Genomic DNA, 17,620 nt, shown 5'->3' with positions numbered 1-17,620 from the left:
ACAGCTCTGACACCCATACATACCCCACAAGACATGCCACCGGAGGTCTCTTCACAGTCCCCAAGTCCAGAACAGACTATGGGAGGTGGGCAGTACTACATAGAGCCATGACTACATGGAACTCTATTCCACATCAGGTAACTGATGCAAGTAGTAAGATTAGATTTAAAAACAGGTAAAAATACACCTGATAGAACAGTGGGGACTGTGAAGAGACACACAAAGGTACAGACACATGCATATGCACACAAACATTGTAATATTGTTGTATGGTGGTATTATACACCACATATGTACAATGCAGAATGTAACTATGATGTACTGTGTTATCATGTAAGTGCCTTAATGTTTTTGTAGCCCAGGCAGAGTGGCTGCTGCATCGGCTGAACTAACAGGGATCCCTAACGGTCACAGAATGTCCCGGAATTCATGCTCCGAATGATCAGTATCTCTCTCCGAATGATCGGTATCTCTCTCCGAATGATCGGTATCTCTCTCCGGATGATCGGTGTCTCTCTCCGGATGATCGGTATCTCTCTCCGAATGATCGGTATCTCTCTCCGAATGATCGGTACCTCTCTTCGAATGATCCGTATCTCTCTCCAAATGATCCGTATCTCTCTCCAAATGATCAGTATCTCTTCGAATGATCGGTAGCTCTCTCCGGATGATCAGTATCTCTCTCCGGATGATCAGTATCTCTCTCCGGATGATCAGTATCTCTCTCCGGATGATCAGTATCTCTCTCCGGATGATCAGTATCTCTTCGAATGATCGGTATCTCTCTCCGAATGATCAGTATCTCTCCGAGCATCCAGAAACAATCACATCAGTCTGATGATTTTACCATGAACCATTACGATATGTACAGTCGGCTTGAAAACAGCCCCAGTAAACTGCATTTACAATCGGAGTCTCCATTGATGCTGAGGCACGGCTGCTGTCGTCTTGAACAGGTGGAGCGATTGCGCCAATTGACTACTGTATGACACATTTCAGGGAATGAAATTGGTAATTAAAAGTACGTACTGTCTGTACTACACGTGTATTTATGATCAAGGCAAGCTAGTGCAGTATGTCTGTGTGTTAAAGCTATAGAAAACACTAATAAGTGACATTTTAATACCGAACATTTCAAACAATAAAAATATAGTCTAAATCCACGACTAAGAACATTTTATAAACAGTGGCACAACTCTTTGTGGAAGTTTAACTTTATTCTCAAGTTCTGACATACAAAATGCCTTGGACGCTTTATTCAAAACTGTTTTCATTGTTTTCGTTTGCTGTGTCTTGTTCTTTTTCAATTAAGTACAAATTACAACCCTCATATTGAACACGGAGAGAGAAAAACAAACAAACGACTTCATTTAGCATTAAAAATAGTTACTTTCCAAACTATTCTCTAGGTTGTGTCGATGCTTCATTACGATACCTTTGTGAAAGGAAACGTGTATAATGCTTTATAGAAACAAAGAGTACAGACACATACAACCACTCCGTTAAAACGGTCAAAACGGGTTAAATGGCGGTGTGCATCGAACCCTAACCAACCGTTTAAACGGTCAATACAAAACGGGTTAAATGGCGGTGTGCATCGAACCCTAACCAACCGTTTAAACGGTCAATACAAAACGGGTTAAATGGCGGTGTGCATCGAACCCTAACCAACCGTTTAAACGGTCAATACAAAACGGGTTAAATAATAAACGCAGCCTGCCACAATGTTTTCACCAGACGTCTTAAACGAGGACCTTTATTGCCGCCACAAAAAAAAACAGATTACAATCTGATACACCCCCCCCCCCCCCCCCCAAATAAAAACAGATTACAATCTGATACACCACCCCCAAAAAAGAACGGCATTCAATCAAATAAATCACAGCATAAAAACGAACACCCCCCCCCCCCAAAAAAAGAACCCTACACTGAGATCAGAATGGTTCGACCCAAAACCTTAGCCAATCACATTCATAGCCATCACGGAACGGGACTTGAATTCTCAACAGCTCATGATATCAGAGCTGACAAACAAAAGCCGGTAGAGGGGGGAGTCGCCACACGAGCGTTGAATGATAAAAAAATATAATGTAATACCTTACCAAGAATTACATCCATTATTACAAAGAAAAATACTAACCAAAACCCACAGAAGGTTTTAGACTTGATGCTCAAATTGAAAACGAAAGCCCTCATTGTGTTCACAGCAAGAGCCACGCTTTTACTGAGAACACCCACCATACAAAAGTAGGTCAAAGATCAGCTATGTCAGAAGAGAAGAGCGGAGGGAGGAAACATGGAGGGGAAAATACAGGGACACCAGGCAAGAACCGCTGGGTATAACAGTTCCTGCCCGGTCCTGTTTCGTCTGAATGGGAGTATTTATATACGAGGTGTGTGTTTATTTTAAAATGTGTATACTCCTGCGCTAGGTGTTCTCAGTGGCGGCTGTCCGTAGACGGAGAGCGAGAGCCACGAGACCTGGAAGGAGACCTGGAAGGCGCACGCTGTGCAGGGGGAGGGGAGTTGGGGGAGGCAGACTTGCTGGGCTTAGAGGGCCGTTTAGAGGAGGAGGAGGAAGAGGTCTCTTTGGCCCTCGGGGGTGGGGAGCCAGGGGCAGCAGCACGGGGCGCTGGGGAGCCGCTGTGGGAACGAGAACGAGAGCGTTTGTAGTCCCTCTTGGGGGAGCGGGCTTTGGGGGAGTGGGACCTGGAACGACGAGGGGTCCTGGAGCGGGACGGGGACCGGTTACGAGAACGGGAGCGAGAACGAGAAGAGCTCTCAGAGCGGGAACGACTCCTGGAACCCCTGGAGAAGGAGGAAGAGGAAGAAGAGGGGAAACCAACCGTATCAGCACTTTATTGACACTGCCGTCCTCAGTTCCTTAGAGGAAACACTAGTAGAAACATCTAGAAGGGCTTATTCTCCAGACCACTCACCTCTTCTTAGCTGCCTCGATCAGCTTGATTTTCCTTCCATTGATCTCCTTGCCAGACAGCTTCTCAAGGGCGTTTTTCAGATCGCTGTAAGAAGCGAACTCAACCACCCTGAAGACCGACAAGACAAAACAACAGGTCAGTGGAACACAACTGACAAGGTGGGTTGAATGTGAAACGTTTTAGGAGTATGTGGATGTTGGCGAGTTTACAGGTAGAGAAAGAAGAGGTAGTTTACAGGTAGAGAAAGAAGAGGTAGTTTACAGGTAGAGAAAGAAGAGGTAGTTTACAGGTAGAGAAAGAAGAGGTAGTTTACACGTGTTTACAGGTAGAGAAAGAAGAGGTAGTTTACACGTGTTTACAGGTAGAGAAAGAAGAGTATTTTATTATTCTTACCCTTCGTTGAGCTTGGGGCGGTGTGCGTCTGCAAACGTGACTTCCCCAGCCTGTCTCATGAAATCCTTCAGGTCCTACACAACGACAGGCCAAGTTAGGACCGGAACAGGACAACACTGTCAACATAATGTATCATATTCACCAATGAGAGAAAAAAGGTTAGATATCATAGGAGGAACTACAGAGACTAACAGAGACGACGAGAGGGGTCCAAGAACCTCAGAGATCACAGCAGAATTACTAGTTTACCTTACTACTAGCTGCCTGGTCCAGCAACAAAGTCATTGTGTTAAAAGTAGTTGTTCCATTTACCAGTTAGGTGTCTGTGTGCATGTTGATGTACGGGACAAGCCAAATGGACAGAAACGGTTTGGAAAATGTCACACACTTCCTTAAGAAACTCCTTTGCTGCGAGGCGAAAAGAGCTTTTGGCAAAAGGAAATATGAATTAAAATTTTTCCCAGAAGTACAGAAAAAAAACACACTCTCTAAATTGGGTCTGTAAAATGGAGGAAGATAAAAAAAAAAAAGACAAAAAGATGTCAGGTTGATATAAAAAAATATAATATTTTGAATTAAAAGTATATTCTTGGACCCCACTCACTTTAAACAACTACATAGAACAGCTCAAATAGAACATACTGAATGAGCAGTAGAGAAGCTGTGTTGAGCAGCATGTTGAATAAGGTTGTCTCTTGCTAGCTAGGAGCCGAGGGCACAGGGCTCCCTGCCCCCTAACGCCTGGGACGGGTACCATGTCTAGGGCTCGGCACCCCGCCCCTCCCCCCTCTCAGGCTCAGTACAGAGGAAGAGAGGAAACCAATACCTGAGACCCCCCTTGGAGCGGGCCGCAGCAGACTCCTAGTCCACCATACCATCATAACCACCTTGATCGCACCTCGTCATCCAACCTTGACCTCTCGTGACCTCGCTCAGCAGATTTTTTATCCACCTCTGGGCACCGCTCACGATGTGCGGACGGAATCACAGCACACGGGGGGGGGGGGGTTGAGGGGAAGGGGGTGAGGGGAGGGGGTTGTATGGATCGATTGAAGCCTCTCAAATTTACGAACCACCATCGATCAGGCCAACACGCCAGCCACCATCAACACCATCATCGACTCTCTTTCCTCTCTTTCTGCCCATCTGCCTCTCTGTTTGCGATTTCTCCCTCTCTGTCAGCACAGCGCTCCCGCCGTTGAGGGGGGGGGGGGGCAGCGAGTGCGAGCGAAGTGGTCGCCGGCCACGCCAGTGCTTCTAGAGCAGAGTGGGTAGTGGGACCCACCCCCAACCAAGCGAGGGAGGGAGCACTCATACGACCAGCAGGAGGATACCAACTAGGAGTAGGCCGACAGGCACTCTGGCTGGCACGACATGGCTCAACCCAGAGAGAGGGACCCTGATTGGGTTAACTCCACCATAAGAAGCGCTCTCGTCCATCATACGACACAACAGTCAGGCTGGCAAATAAAGGGGTGAAGAATTGGTTAAAATAAAATAAATAAACAAGACAAATTAGTTTTGTTTTTCCTCTCTTTTGTATCTAAATCATACTGTATTCTTTAGATGCAGTAAATATCTATGGCTGGTTATTTTCACTGGAAGCTCTCAGGAGAGAGCTAGATGGGCTCTCAGTACATAGCCTCTTATAGTTCAAATCACTTGTAAAAAGGAGAAATGAGACCAACAACACATTTGGCTAGTGCTGCTGATTTTCATATGCATGTGCTCTCAGCCCATTAAAATATTATTACATCCTCTCCAATAAACGTAGGAAAAAACCTTCACTGAACTTCTTTACCTGGAGTGAACCAGGCAAGTTGCCTTGAGATCATTACTAGTGAAGATAAGGTATAAAGCTGAGCATTGTCACTCTCTCCCTCTGATTACTCAGCACCTGGTGTTGTTACTAACAGGCAGGTACGGTAGATGAGCAGACACGCCCAGGTAAGGAACTCACCTGCCAGCTGACGCGAGATGACAGGTTCTCCACGATGAGACGGTTCTCTGTACGCATCGGTGGGGGGTTCCTACTGTGGCGGGAGAGAGAGAAAAGTATGAAAACCTTGCAGATAATCTAGAACCGTGGTTCCATTACAGTGGGCTAAAACCCATTGGTAAGTCATCCACAGCTAGTTCCGTCCTTCTAGCTGAAGCTTGGAGTTCATCCTAACTAGTAGCCTATTACATTTTGTTGTAGTGGGAGAGAGAACACAAGCACCTCAAGTGCTGATCTAGGATCAGTTTCCCATTGTCCATTCATTATAGTTTAACATCTTTAACAGACCCTAGATCGAAACGTCTATTCAGATTTTCTATATTCAGACCCATGATTCTGACTAGAAATATCAAATAGTACCATTTGGGATTAGAGTCAATGAGAAAGAACAGTGTTGCCCCTCCCACTGAGCTGATAGTTTGCCGACCTCCTAGATTACGTTGATTTATTGCACATTTCGGGGCGGCAGCGTAGCCTAGTGGTTAGAGCGTTGGACTAGTAACCGAAAGGTTGCAAGTTCGAATCCCCGAGCTGACAAGGAACAAATCTGTCGTTCTGCCCCTGAACAGGCAGTTAACCCACTGTTCCTAGGCCGTCATTGAAAATAAGAATTTATTCTTAACTGACTTGCCTCGTTAAATAAAAGTAACATTTCCAAAAGGTGCCTTGTGTAGACAGAATGTTGAATAAACTGTCCTTTGAACTTACTCTGCCGGTGGTCCACTTGGTTGGTTGGTCCTTATGGAAATTTGAGACAAAATATCCACAGGGAAGTATCGTTAAAACATTCATTTTAATTCTGGTACCGGCGTCGATATTTCTATCACCTGATATATGCATGCCCCCGTATTGTATGCATTTACATTGTGTATGCGTTCCTCAGGGGATGAACAAACTAACTATGAAAGCCAAACACAGAAAGCAGAGTTTTGAAGTTGGTTTAATCATGTTTTTTTTTTCTCCTTGGGGATATTTTGTCTAAAATTTCCTCTTGTAAAAAAGGGACTGTACAGTCTTCTGAAATCTATTTGTTTAGCGACTAGTGTGGGTAGTCCACACTGAGACTTGTAAGAGAGGCTAGCTGATAATATTTAAGTCCATGTACCTCCGACTATCCTGGGAGCCACGGCCATAGCGATCTGGGAAGCGGCCTCCTCCTCCTCCTCCTCCTCCCCCTCTGTCACCACCACGTCCTCGCCCACCACGCAGGCGCACACGAGCATGCTCAATGGTCACCCTGAGAGAGAGAAAAGAAGAAGAGGCCTTAAGACACAGAACAGGTTATGGAATGCTGTTATAATAACCCAGGACTATTTATTGATATGTGAGCCAACGTGGTGATGTGTAAAAGTCCATCATGAACAGAGATGCTGCTTTACCTCTCATTGCAGAGCTCCTTGCCGTCCAACTCATAAACTGCATCCTCAGCATCCCTAGGATCATCAAACTCCTGGAGAACAGATTATAACATTCAGACGATCTATTCTAGACCTCCTGTCTACAAGGTTTTCTAAACCATGTAACTAGCTTATGGTATCAATTATCTAGTAAGTAGAGGTCGTGAGGGTTCAGATATGTGCCTCATGGTGTGTATACTGACCCCCAAAAACTAAAACCTGTATGCGAGTCCACACTGCACTTAGACAAGACCTAACTGCCTCCTTAACCTGGGGCTAAGAACAACGCAGTGTGAAATTACATGTGTAGGTGTGTGTGTGTACTTTACCACAAAACCAAAGCCCCTCTTGAGGTCGATGTCTCGGATGCGGCCGTATCCTTTGAAGAATCTCTCCACGTCCTTCTCTCTGGCGGACGGGTTCAACCGGCCGACAAATATGCGGCAGCCACTCATTCTGCCTGTAAAAGATGTCTATCCGAAAACAGAGTAAATCAAATTGATCATTTTAAAATAATTCCCTAAAATGACACATTTTGAAACTAAAAAAAGAAACCCCACCCACTATGTGGAAGGAATGTTGTAAGAAACTCAAACGACACCATCAATATTTTCTGCGTAGTTAAATGCTACACCCACAACATTAGCAATTTTAGCTAACTAGAATTATATATAGTACACAAATTAGGAGTATAAAAAAATATTAAAAAGTATACACTATTTTAGATGCCTAAAACGTGATAAACCGCGTATACTCATCCCGGAGAGGTTTTAAAACCGAGCGTTTATTGTGACCTTAACGTGAGCTGCGACACAGACATTGTGCATTTTTTAGGGGGTGGGGGGCCTTGTGATTGCATTTTGCAAACGCAAGATAAACAAACCTAACTAGCTTGTTAAAAACATTGTTTCCACACTGGCAATACTAGTGCAATAATGCTGTTAAAATGGGTTTTCGTCCATTTAAAAATAGTACAAATGTTAATATACCTTTTGTGTTGGGTTTTTTCCTTCCTTTCTTCGGAGGGATTGTCTTGCTGCTTTTACTGCGAGAAGGACACAAAATGGAGCCCGTTTTCTCTCGGCTTTTCAATGACACGCTGCAGTACCACCTCTCTGCCGCTAGATGTCACCCAGTCACACGGTTCACCATCTACATCAAACAATGGTTTGGTGTTTGTTCGTCACAGGACAGGGTGCAAAAAAAATGGAATGGCTCTTTACTGACTGTTCGTAAGATGCGCAACTAGGTGGGTGCAGTATCATGATAATATGACTGACGGACAGACACACATTCGCCCTGTACACTCAGGTGTGGTTGTCCTGCAGTGTCCTTGAGGTAAGTACTCGACAGGCGTTTCACTCATATGTTTACTACACATGGGCATATCGATCTTTTAGTCTGCTTACTTTTTTTTTTACTACATTGCTATTATTATGTCAGTCTTTGGGCCGTTGAATAAAAAACCCATTTAAAACACAGTTTTTACCTATTTTAGGCATCAATTCAGCTGTTCTTAAACCGTGTATTCTTCTCTACTTCCTGACAAAGTTGGGCGGCAGGGTAGCCTAGTGGTCAGAGCGTTGGGCCAGTAACTGAAAAGGTTGCTGGCTCGAATCCCTGGGCTGACAAGGTACAAATCTGTCGTTCTGCCCTTGAACAAGGCAGTTAACCCACTTGTTCGTAGGTCATCATTGAAAATAAGAATTTGTTCTGGTCAATAGTAGTGCACTATATAGGGAATAGGGCTCTGGTCTATAGTAGTGCACTATTTAGGGAATAGGGCTCTGGTCTAAAGTAGTGCACTATATAGGGAATAGGGCTCTGGTCTAAAGTAGCGCACTATATAGGGAATAGGACCCTGGTCTATAGTAGTGCACTATATAGGGAATAGGGCTCTGGTCTAAAGTAGTGCACTATATAGGGAATAGGGCTCTGGTCTAAAGTAGTGCACTATATAGGGAATAGGGCTCTGGTCTAAAGTAGTGCACTATATAGGGAATAGGGCTCTGGTCAATAGTAGTGCACTATATAGGGAATAGGACCCTGGTCTAAAGTAGTGCACTATATAGGGAATAGGACCCTGGTCTATAGTAGTGCACTATATAGGGAATAGGGCTCTGGTCTAAAGTAGTGCACTATATAGGGAATAGGGCTCTGGTCTAAAGTAGTGCACTATATAGGGAATAGGGCTCTGGTCAATAGTAGTGCACTATATAGGGAATAGGACCCTGGTCTAAAGTAGTGCACTATATAGGGAATAGGGCTCTGGTCTAAAGTAGTGCACTATATAGGGAATAGGGCTCTGGTCTAAAGTAGTGCACTATATAGGGAATAGGGCTCTGGTCTAAAGTAGTGCACTATATAGGGAATAGGGCTCTGGTCTAAAGTAGTGCACTATATAGGGAATAGGGTGCCATTTTGGATACACACAATGTGATTTTCAATGTAAAAAAACTAAAAAACTCAATCAGGTCTCACACATTTCAAAAGAAAGCTTTAATAAGAAATAGTTATGTACACATGGTAGAATTAAATTAAACTTTGTACAAATATTAAAATACTATCATCTTCACGCCCATTGCAATGTACAGAGGAAAACCAAAACATGAAATCATTGAAATGCAGAATCAAGAGATGGACATGATTTTTCTTTTGTCCTTTTCTAGGAAACAGGAAACCGTAGAACAGTGGTCTGGACGCCAGAAAAATTATTCAAAATGTTCATTTTTTTTTTTTTTACACTTCAATGCAACATTTACAATTTCTTAAGACAGAGAAGAAGAAAAAAGGTATTTGTTTTAGATGCTTAGCCTTTTGAATATCACCGTTGCTGAAGAAGCCTTGGGGAGGAGAGAGAGAGAGAGAAGAGGATGGACTTTATTTAAAATCCAAAAAACACAGTTGTATATGACTAGTAAAGTCAAAGGGAAACACAGAAGACGTTTCAACATCGCAAAACAGGTAAATATGGAGGAAACTTGCGATGCAAATTACAAACAAAATCTGAAGTAAATGAGAGGCAACATTCTCTGCTTGCGTTTATGAAGTAATTGCCAAACGACAGGTGAACAGACAGTCACAAATTAACACATTTAAAAAACCCAAATGTGGAAAAAGGAGTTCAAACAACGACTCAACTCAGACCCTGTCTGGAACTAATGGACTCGGGTGGTGACCTCATCTCCCAAACGCATATGACCTGCTTTCCTCACACACCAGAGATGCATTAAAGCTGTGCTCATTCAAATTTGAACTGAACATTTAAAACAAACATTTAATGAAAACAAAAGAAAAATGGTTGTTTACAATGCGCTGGTTTTTGAGCAAGGATTTTCAGCTTTTAAAAGATTCAGATCCGCAAGGTTACTAACAGTTTTGAAGCAACTCTGCAGAAAATGGGACGATATTCCATCCTTGTAAACCCAACCTGCCCACACACACACACACACCACACACACATAATAAATAGATTGGAAAACAAATATATATTACCCAATGTGCAGTCACCAAACACACAAATCAACATGGTTTTCATCATGAAAAAAATGAAACTCCCCTGCTTTGAACAGAACAAGGCCTTAGTTAATTTAACATCACAGCGTAACACTCTTCCTTCATGAAACAGTCATGATGTGTTGTTCAGTTCCACGGCCAAATACACACACAGACACACACACACACACACACACGGTGTCTAGAAGATACTGTAGCCACTAAGACACCCCAGATAGCCACATCAACAAGGGAGCAGAACACATAACAGGTATCGGTTGTTGTGACGAACAGAAAAAAAAGGCAAGCGTGTCGTTAATCTTCTTTTTCTCATGACACAGATCTGTCTGGGCAAGCCGGTCTGTTTATAACCCTGGCTCTGGTGACGTGCTCAATCCATCCCATGGTGCATTGTCTTCTGACAGGTGGCCTCACTCCTACGAAACACTAGACAAAAGTGTTGCTGTCTGACCCAAGACAATGCCCTACTTGGAGATGCCAGAGTGGCAGCAGAGTTGGAGAGGGACTTCATGTTTAGCTTCATTCAGAGTGGACAGACAAGGTTACCGTGTGGGCCGCAGGACGTTACAGAAAGAAAGAGAGAGAGAGGCAGAGAGAGAGAGAGAGAGAGACACAGAGACAGACAGAGAGAGAGAGAGAGACACAGAGACAGAGAGAGAGAGACACAGAGACAGAGACAGACAGAGAGAGAGAGAGAGACAGAGAGAGACACAGAGACAGAGAGAGAGAGACACAGAGACAGAGAGAGAGAGAGAGAGACACAGAGACAGAGAGAGAGACACAGAGACAGACAGAGAGAGAGAGAGACACAGAGACACAGAGACACAGAGAGAACATGCAGCATATGCCAGCGAACAAAGCCCAGGCCCAAACCAAGACAGTCCTCACTGAAGAGAGATACTCTTTATCCCCACTAGAGAGGCACAAGTTCAGATCTGTATCCACAGTCATCATCACCATCAGCAGCCGTGGTAAAAACATCAGTATGTTTTCCACTAACCTTGCAGTTGGAGATGAAGCCTTTGGGAGTGTGGTTGATCAGGTGCAGGCCTAGAGAGACGTGTGTTCTGTGTAACAGAGCTATACATAAATGACTGCTGTGTACATAGTGAGACAGACAGTACCAAACCTGGACTCTGCTGTGTACATAGTGAGACAGACAGACAGTACCAAACCTGGACTCTGCTGTGTACATAGTGAGACAGACAGTACCAAACCTGGACTCTGCTGTGTACATAGTGAGACAGACAGACAGTACCAAACCTGGACTCTGCTGTGTACATAGTGAGACAGACAGACAGTACCAAACCTGGACTCTGCTGTGTACATAGTGAGACAGACAGACAGTACCAAACCTGGACTCTGCTGTGTACATAGTGAGACAGACAGACAGTACCAAACCTGGACTCTGAGATTGTATGCTTTTATACATATATATCTATATTCAGCTGAAACCACTTGATGTCTGTCTGTCTGCCTGTCTGTTTGCGTGTGTCTGTCTGTCTGTCTGTCTGTCTGTCTGTCTGTCTGTCTGTCTGCCTGTCTGCCTGTCTGCCTGTCTGCCTGTCTGCCTGCCTGTGTTGAGGTCCATTCTGAAGCTGAGGGGGGCAGTAGGCATTAAGGGCTCGTTAGTTCCCAGTAAGAGAGAGAGGGAGCAGTCTTGTGTTTTCTGTACATGGGTGGTAGTTTAGAGATCATTGCAGAAGGGGTAGCCGGGACATGGGGAGAGGATACTGGTGGTGGAAATAGTTTGTCTAATTTCACGGTTGGTAATAGTTGGGGGTGAAGTTGGACTCTGCTCTTGTCTTTGAGCCGTGTGAGAAGTTGCAGAAGTGGAGGGAGGTTGAGTTTCTTTGACATGATTCCTGTTTTTGGTACGCTGGGTCATTTTGTAGTTCTGTGGTTCAGAGCTGTAGGGTTGAGTGGTATAATTCAGGTAGAAGGCCCCAGCAGAAGCCTCAGTGTTTCCTGGTCAGCTGTAGGGTAGGGTGGTATAGTTCAGGTATAAGGCCCCAGCAGAAGCCTCAGTGTTTCCTGGTCAGCTGTAGGGTAGGGTGGTATAGTTCAGGTATAAGGCCCCAGCAGAAGCCTCAGTGTTTCCTGGTCAGCTGTAGGGTAGGGTGGTATAGTTCAGGTAGAAGGCCCCATCAGAAGCCTCAGTGTTTCCTGGTCAGCTGTAGGGTAGGGTGGTATAGTTCAGGTAGAAGGCCCCAGCAGAAGCCTCAGTGTTTCCTGGTCAGCAGTAGGGTAGGGTGGTATAGTTCAGGTAGAAGGCCCCAGCAGAAGCCTCAGTGTTTCCTGGTCAGCTGTAGGGTAGGGTGGTATAGTTCAGGTATAAGGCCCCAGCAGAAGCCTCAGTGTTTCCTGGTCAGCTGTAGGGTAGGGTGGTATAGTTCAGGTAGAAGGCCCCATCAGAAGCCTCAGTGTTTCCTGGTCAGCTGTAGGGTAGGGTGGTATTCAGGTAGAAGGCCCCATCAGAAGCCTCAGTGTTTCCTGGTCAGCTGTAAGGGGGAGTGGTCCTGCTGCAGGGGCATCAGGCTTCCTTTAACAGGGGGATATCTAGAGATAGAGATCATAGCATCAGGCTACAGTATAAACGCAGGTAGGAGTGAAGATGGGATGTTAAACGGCCAACGCTAAGCCTTCGACAGTTGAGGACATGCATTTGTACACAAACACGGCACCACCTACCATCAGAGAAGTCGTCTACGGAGGTGACAGAAAGCAGGCTGTGCTGGTCGCTGCTCTCGGAGTCTCTACGTCTGGCCAGAGTGACCAGGGGTGGGACACCACCACACGCACCTCCTCCGTGCTCCGTAACCCACGACGAAGAGGAGGAGGGGGCCTGGTGGACTAGTACTGTCTCTGCGCGACGGGAGGATGAAGAAGAGGAGGAGGATGTGGAGGGGAGGCACAACTCTGTATCTCTGTGATGGTGGGACTGAGACCTACTGCTGGGCCCTTCGGCCCCCTGGGGCCCCTCAGACAGGACAATCTGGACCCGGGACTCTGGAGGCGGTGGGAGGGAGGCACCTCCGCTACCGTAAACCGCCTCCTCATAGGAGGGGAGGGCCACCTGGAGCCCCTCCACCACCATGGAGGCTGACTGGCCTGATACACCCTGCTCACGCCTGGAAAGAGAGGGGGGGGAATAAAATGTAAGCGAAAAAATGAGTGTACGAGAGAGAGAGGAGAGAGAACTTTAGGTTATTGCATGCCGTCCAGTATTTCTGGTGGTGTGGTGCTGTGTGATGTTCCTGTCCTAGACTAGAGGTGGTTGTGGAACTCATCATAGATGGCGCCAGGCCTCACGGCCCCCCAGGTCCCACACGGCCCCCCAGACAGGCCCCCCAGACCTGACAACACAATCAACAGAGCTGCCTACTAACATTAGATCTAATGAGTGCTGACTGTTAAAATCACAGAACCAGAGACAACTGCTCGGCATCTGACCGTAAGGCGCTACAGAGGGTAGTGCGAACTGCCCAGAACATCACTGTGGCCAAGCTTCCTGCCATCCAGGACCTTTGTAACAGGCGGTGTCAGAGGAAGGCCCTGAAAATTGTCAGAGACTCCAGTCACCCAAGTCAATGACTGTTCTCTCTGCTACCTCACGACAAGCGGCTTCTACCCCCCCAGCCATAAGACTGATGAACAACTAATCAAATGGCCATCGGACTATTTACATTGACCCCCCCCCCCCCCTTTGTTTTTACGCTGCTGCTACTCACTGTTTATTATCTATGCATAGTCACTTCACCCCCACCTACATGTACAGAGTACCCCAACTAACCTGTCCACCCGCAGAGTACCCCAACTAACCTGTACACCCGCAGAGTACCCTAACTAACCTGTACACCCGCAGAGTACCCGAACTAACCTGTACCCCCCCACACTGACTCGGTACCTTTTCCCACTGTTTATTATCTATGCAAAGTCACTTCACCCCCACCTACATGTACACAGTACCTCAACTAACTACCCCCCCCCACACTGACTCGGTACCGGTACCCCCCCCACACTGACTCGGTACCGGTACCCCCCCCCACACTGACTCGGTACCGGTACCCACCCCCCCACACACACACTGACTCGGTACCGGTACCCACCCCCCACACTGACTTGGTACCGGTACCCCCTGTATTTAGCCTGGTTATTGTTATTTTATTGTGCTACTTTTTATCATTACATTTTTTATTTTATTTTATTTGGTAAATATTTTCTTAACTCTTCTTGAACTGCACTGTTGGTTAAGGGCTTGTCAGTAAACATTTCACAGTAAAGTCTACACTTGTTGTATTCGGCGCGTGTGACTAATAAAGTTTGATTTGATTATGGCGGTTAACTGTTGAACCATTTCTCCTGCAGATTTCACAGTGTTTTCATTTGCTTGGCCTGTTAAAAATGTACCTGGTTTTACAGGTTAACTTCACCTGACTGGATCTGACTGGCCCAAAAGGGCAGCAAGACACACATGCAGAGGTAAAAGGTGTGTGTGTGTGTGTGTCTCTCTGTATGTGTGTGTGTGTAACCTGCTGTGGTGGAAGGACTTGAGTTTGGGCTGCAGCAGAACAAACAGCACCACCAGCAGCAGCAGGAGGGCCACAGAGGAGGCTGTGGACGCTACGATGGACAGCGCTGGCATCGCCATTGGAGACCGCAGCTCCTTATCTGAGACACAGACAGAGAGAGACAGAGAGACCGAGAGAGACCGAGAGAGAGAGAGAGAGAGAGAGAGAGAGAAAGATGGAGAGGTTTAGGATTGTTGCTTTGGCAGAACAAATATCTACTTCTGTCATGCAATAGAGCACTGTGAAATTGAATTTAATTAAGAGAGGGAGACAGGAGACAGTCAGGAGACAGCATGCACTAGACGATACTTTTTTACAAAATTTGTAAAACGCGAGTTTGATATTTCCTGAGCATTTGGATAGAACCAACGGAAGGTTCCTCAACGTTCTACTGAGACAACGAGCTCTTAGTCTGACTCAGACAACTAAATATGGATGCTGGTCTACTACACTACATACAGTAGCATGTGAGGGGGGGGTGAGGGGTATATGAGGGGTGAGTGGTGTGAGGTATGAGGTGAGGGGTGAGTGGTGTGAGGTATGAGGTGAGGGGTGTGAGGGGTGAGTGGTATGAGGTGAGGGGTATGAGGGGTGAGTGGTGTGAGGTATGAGGTGAGGGGTATGAGGGGTGAGTGGTGTGAGGTATGAGTGGTGTGAGGTATGAGGTGACAGGTATGATGGGTGAGTGGTGTGAGGTGATGGGTATGAGGGGTGCGTGGTGTGAGGTATGAGGTGAGGGGTATGAGGGGTGAGTGGTATGAGGTGAGGGGTATGAGGGGTGAGTGGTGTGAGGTGATGGGTATGAGGTGAGGGGTATGAGGGGTGAGTGGTATGAGGTGATGGGTATGAGGGGTGAGTGGTGTAAGGTGATGGGTATGAGGGGTGAGTGGTGTAAGGTGATGGGTATGAGGGGTAAGTGGTGTAAGGTGATGGGTATGAGGGGTGAGTGGTGTAAGGTGATGGGTATGAGGGGTGAGTGGTGTAAGGTGATGGGTATGAGGGGTGAGTGGTGTGAGGTATGAGGTGAGGCGCATGAGGTGATGGGTATGAGGGGTGAGTGGTGTGAGGTATGAGGTGAGATGCATGAGGTGATGGGTATGAGGTGAGGGGTTTGAGTTTATTTTTACAGGGACAGTGCACATTAATCAACGTTTCAGTAAAAGGGCTGGTTTTAGCCAGCCGGCTAATTTTCAACCTCAGTCCCTATGGTATGAGGTGTATGAGGTGAGGGGTATGAGGTGAGGGGTATAAGGGGTATGAGGTGAGGGGTGAGAGGAGAGATGATCTTACCTGGGCTGAGGCGGCAGGTGATCTGCATGGGTGCGTCCCACTCCCCATTCTGACAGGTGAGGAACTTGTAGTCCCCCTTCAGAGCGTAGCCCTCGTCACAGAAGTACTCTATCACGGTCTTCGGGTGAGGAGGTGGCAGGGGACGGGTGGCACCTGTACCCTCCGTTCTCTGGCTCCGTGGGAGGGGGGCACACTGGGGGAGAGAGGAGAGGTAAAGATGGAGACAGAGAGAGAGGGAGAGAGAGAGAGACAGAGAGACGGCAGGAGAGAGAGAGAGACAGCAGGAGAGAGAGAGAGGACAGCAGGAGAGAGAGAGAGACAGCAGGGAGAGAGAGAGAGACAGCAGGAGAGAGAGAGAGAGAGAGAGACAGCAGGAGAGAGAGAGAGAGAGGGAGACAGCAGGAGAGAGAGAGAGAGACAGCAGGAGAGAGAGAGAGAGACAGCAGGAGAGAGAGAGAGAGACAGCAGGAGAGAGAGAGAGACAGCAGGAGAGAGAGAGAGAGAGACAGCAGGAGAGAGAGAGAGAGAGAGAGAGAGACAGCAGGAGAGAGAGAGAGAGAGAGAGACAGCAGGAGAGAGAGAGGAGAGAGAGAGACAGGCAGGAGAGAGAGAGAGAGAGAGAGAGAGAGAGAGAGACAGCAGGAGAGAGAGAGAGAGAGAGAGAGAGAGAGAACAGCAGGAGAGAGAGAGAGAGACAGCAGGAGAGAGAGAGAGACAGCAGGAGAGAGAGAGAGACCGCAGGAGAGAGAGCAGTAGAGAGAGCGGTAGAGAGACAGCGGTAGAGAGAGAGAGAGAGAGAGACAGCAGGAGAGAAGAGAGAGAGAGAGAGACAGCAGGAGAGAGAGAGAGACAGCAGGAGAGAGAGAGAGACAGCAGGAGAGAGAGAGACCGCAGGAGAGAGAGCAGTAGAGAGAGAGAGAGAGAGAGCAGTAGAGAGAGAGAGAGAGAGAGCAGGAGAGAGAGAGAGCAGTAGAGAGAGAGAGAGAGAGACAGCAGGAGAGAGAGAGAGAGAGAGAGAGAGAGAGAGAGAGAGAGAGAGACAGCAGGAGAGAGAGAGAGAGAGAGAGAGAGAGGTAGAGAGGTAGAGAGGTAGAGAGGTAGAGAGTAGAGAGAGAGAGAGAGAGAGAGAGAGAGAGAGAGAGACTGGCCTGAGGCTAAACCACGACCAACAACATTGGACACTCTATGGAACAAAAAGCCTTCACTATATTATCCTGGAATATCCAAGGCCTGAGGTCATCTGCCTTTGGCCTAAAGAGCAGAAACCCGGACTTCACCAAAGAAATCGGTAATACAGACATTGTCATCCTGCAAGAAACCTGGTATAGAGGAGATGGACCCACTGGTTGCCCTCTAGGTTACAGAGAGCTGGTAGTCCCATCCACCAAACTACCAGGTGTGAAACAGGGAAGGGACTCAGGGGGTATGCTAATTTGGTATAGAGCAGACCTAACTCACTCCATTAAATTAATCAAAACAGGAACATTCTACATTTGGCTAGAAATTCAAAAAGAA

General features: G+C 46.7%; 2 protein-coding genes across 3 annotated transcripts in view; both read right to left on the bottom strand.

The window, feature by feature from the left end:
* Positions 1 to 1,904: 1,904 nt before the first annotated feature.
* On the bottom strand, positions 1,905 to 7,875 carry LOC109880265 (serine and arginine rich splicing factor 5b). 2 transcript variants are annotated; one of them, XM_020472486.2, is made up of 9 exons: positions 7,718 to 7,848; positions 7,058 to 7,201; positions 6,711 to 6,781; positions 6,437 to 6,568; positions 6,040 to 6,069; positions 5,293 to 5,365; positions 3,333 to 3,406; positions 2,940 to 3,047; positions 1,905 to 2,808 (listed from the first exon to the last, which is right to left on the bottom strand). In XM_020472486.2, the coding sequence occupies exons 2-9, from the start codon at positions 7,181 to 7,183 to the stop codon at positions 2,439 to 2,441; spliced, it is 984 nt and encodes a 327-aa protein (XP_020328075.1). In that variant the 5' UTR covers positions 7,184 to 7,201; positions 7,718 to 7,848; the 3' UTR covers positions 1,905 to 2,438. The 2 variants fall into 2 exon arrangements, with proteins under 2 accessions (XP_020328075.1, XP_020328076.1); XM_020472487.2 differs by lacking the exon at positions 6,040 to 6,069 and having other exon boundaries at positions 7,718 to 7,875.
* Positions 7,876 to 9,208: 1,333 nt separating this feature from the next.
* Positions 9,209 to 17,620, bottom strand: part of LOC109880264 (sushi domain-containing protein 6-like) — a 67,631-nt gene continuing 59,219 nt past the window's right edge. Inside the window, 5 exon segments of the mRNA XM_031800176.1 lie at positions 9,209 to 12,803; positions 12,936 to 13,375; positions 14,777 to 14,915; positions 16,106 to 16,229; positions 16,231 to 16,298. Of these exon segments, the coding sequence (XP_031656036.1) occupies positions 12,778 to 12,803; positions 12,936 to 13,375; positions 14,777 to 14,915; positions 16,106 to 16,229; positions 16,231 to 16,298 (797 nt within the window). The 3' untranslated portion in view covers positions 9,209 to 12,777.

The sequence above is a fragment of the Oncorhynchus kisutch genome, linkage group LG21 (genome assembly GCF_002021735.2).
Source record: "Oncorhynchus kisutch isolate 150728-3 linkage group LG21, Okis_V2, whole genome shotgun sequence".
In the NCBI taxonomy this organism is placed as follows: domain Eukaryota; kingdom Metazoa; phylum Chordata; class Actinopteri; order Salmoniformes; family Salmonidae; genus Oncorhynchus; species Oncorhynchus kisutch.
This window is presented reverse-complemented; position numbering and strand designations above follow the sequence as displayed.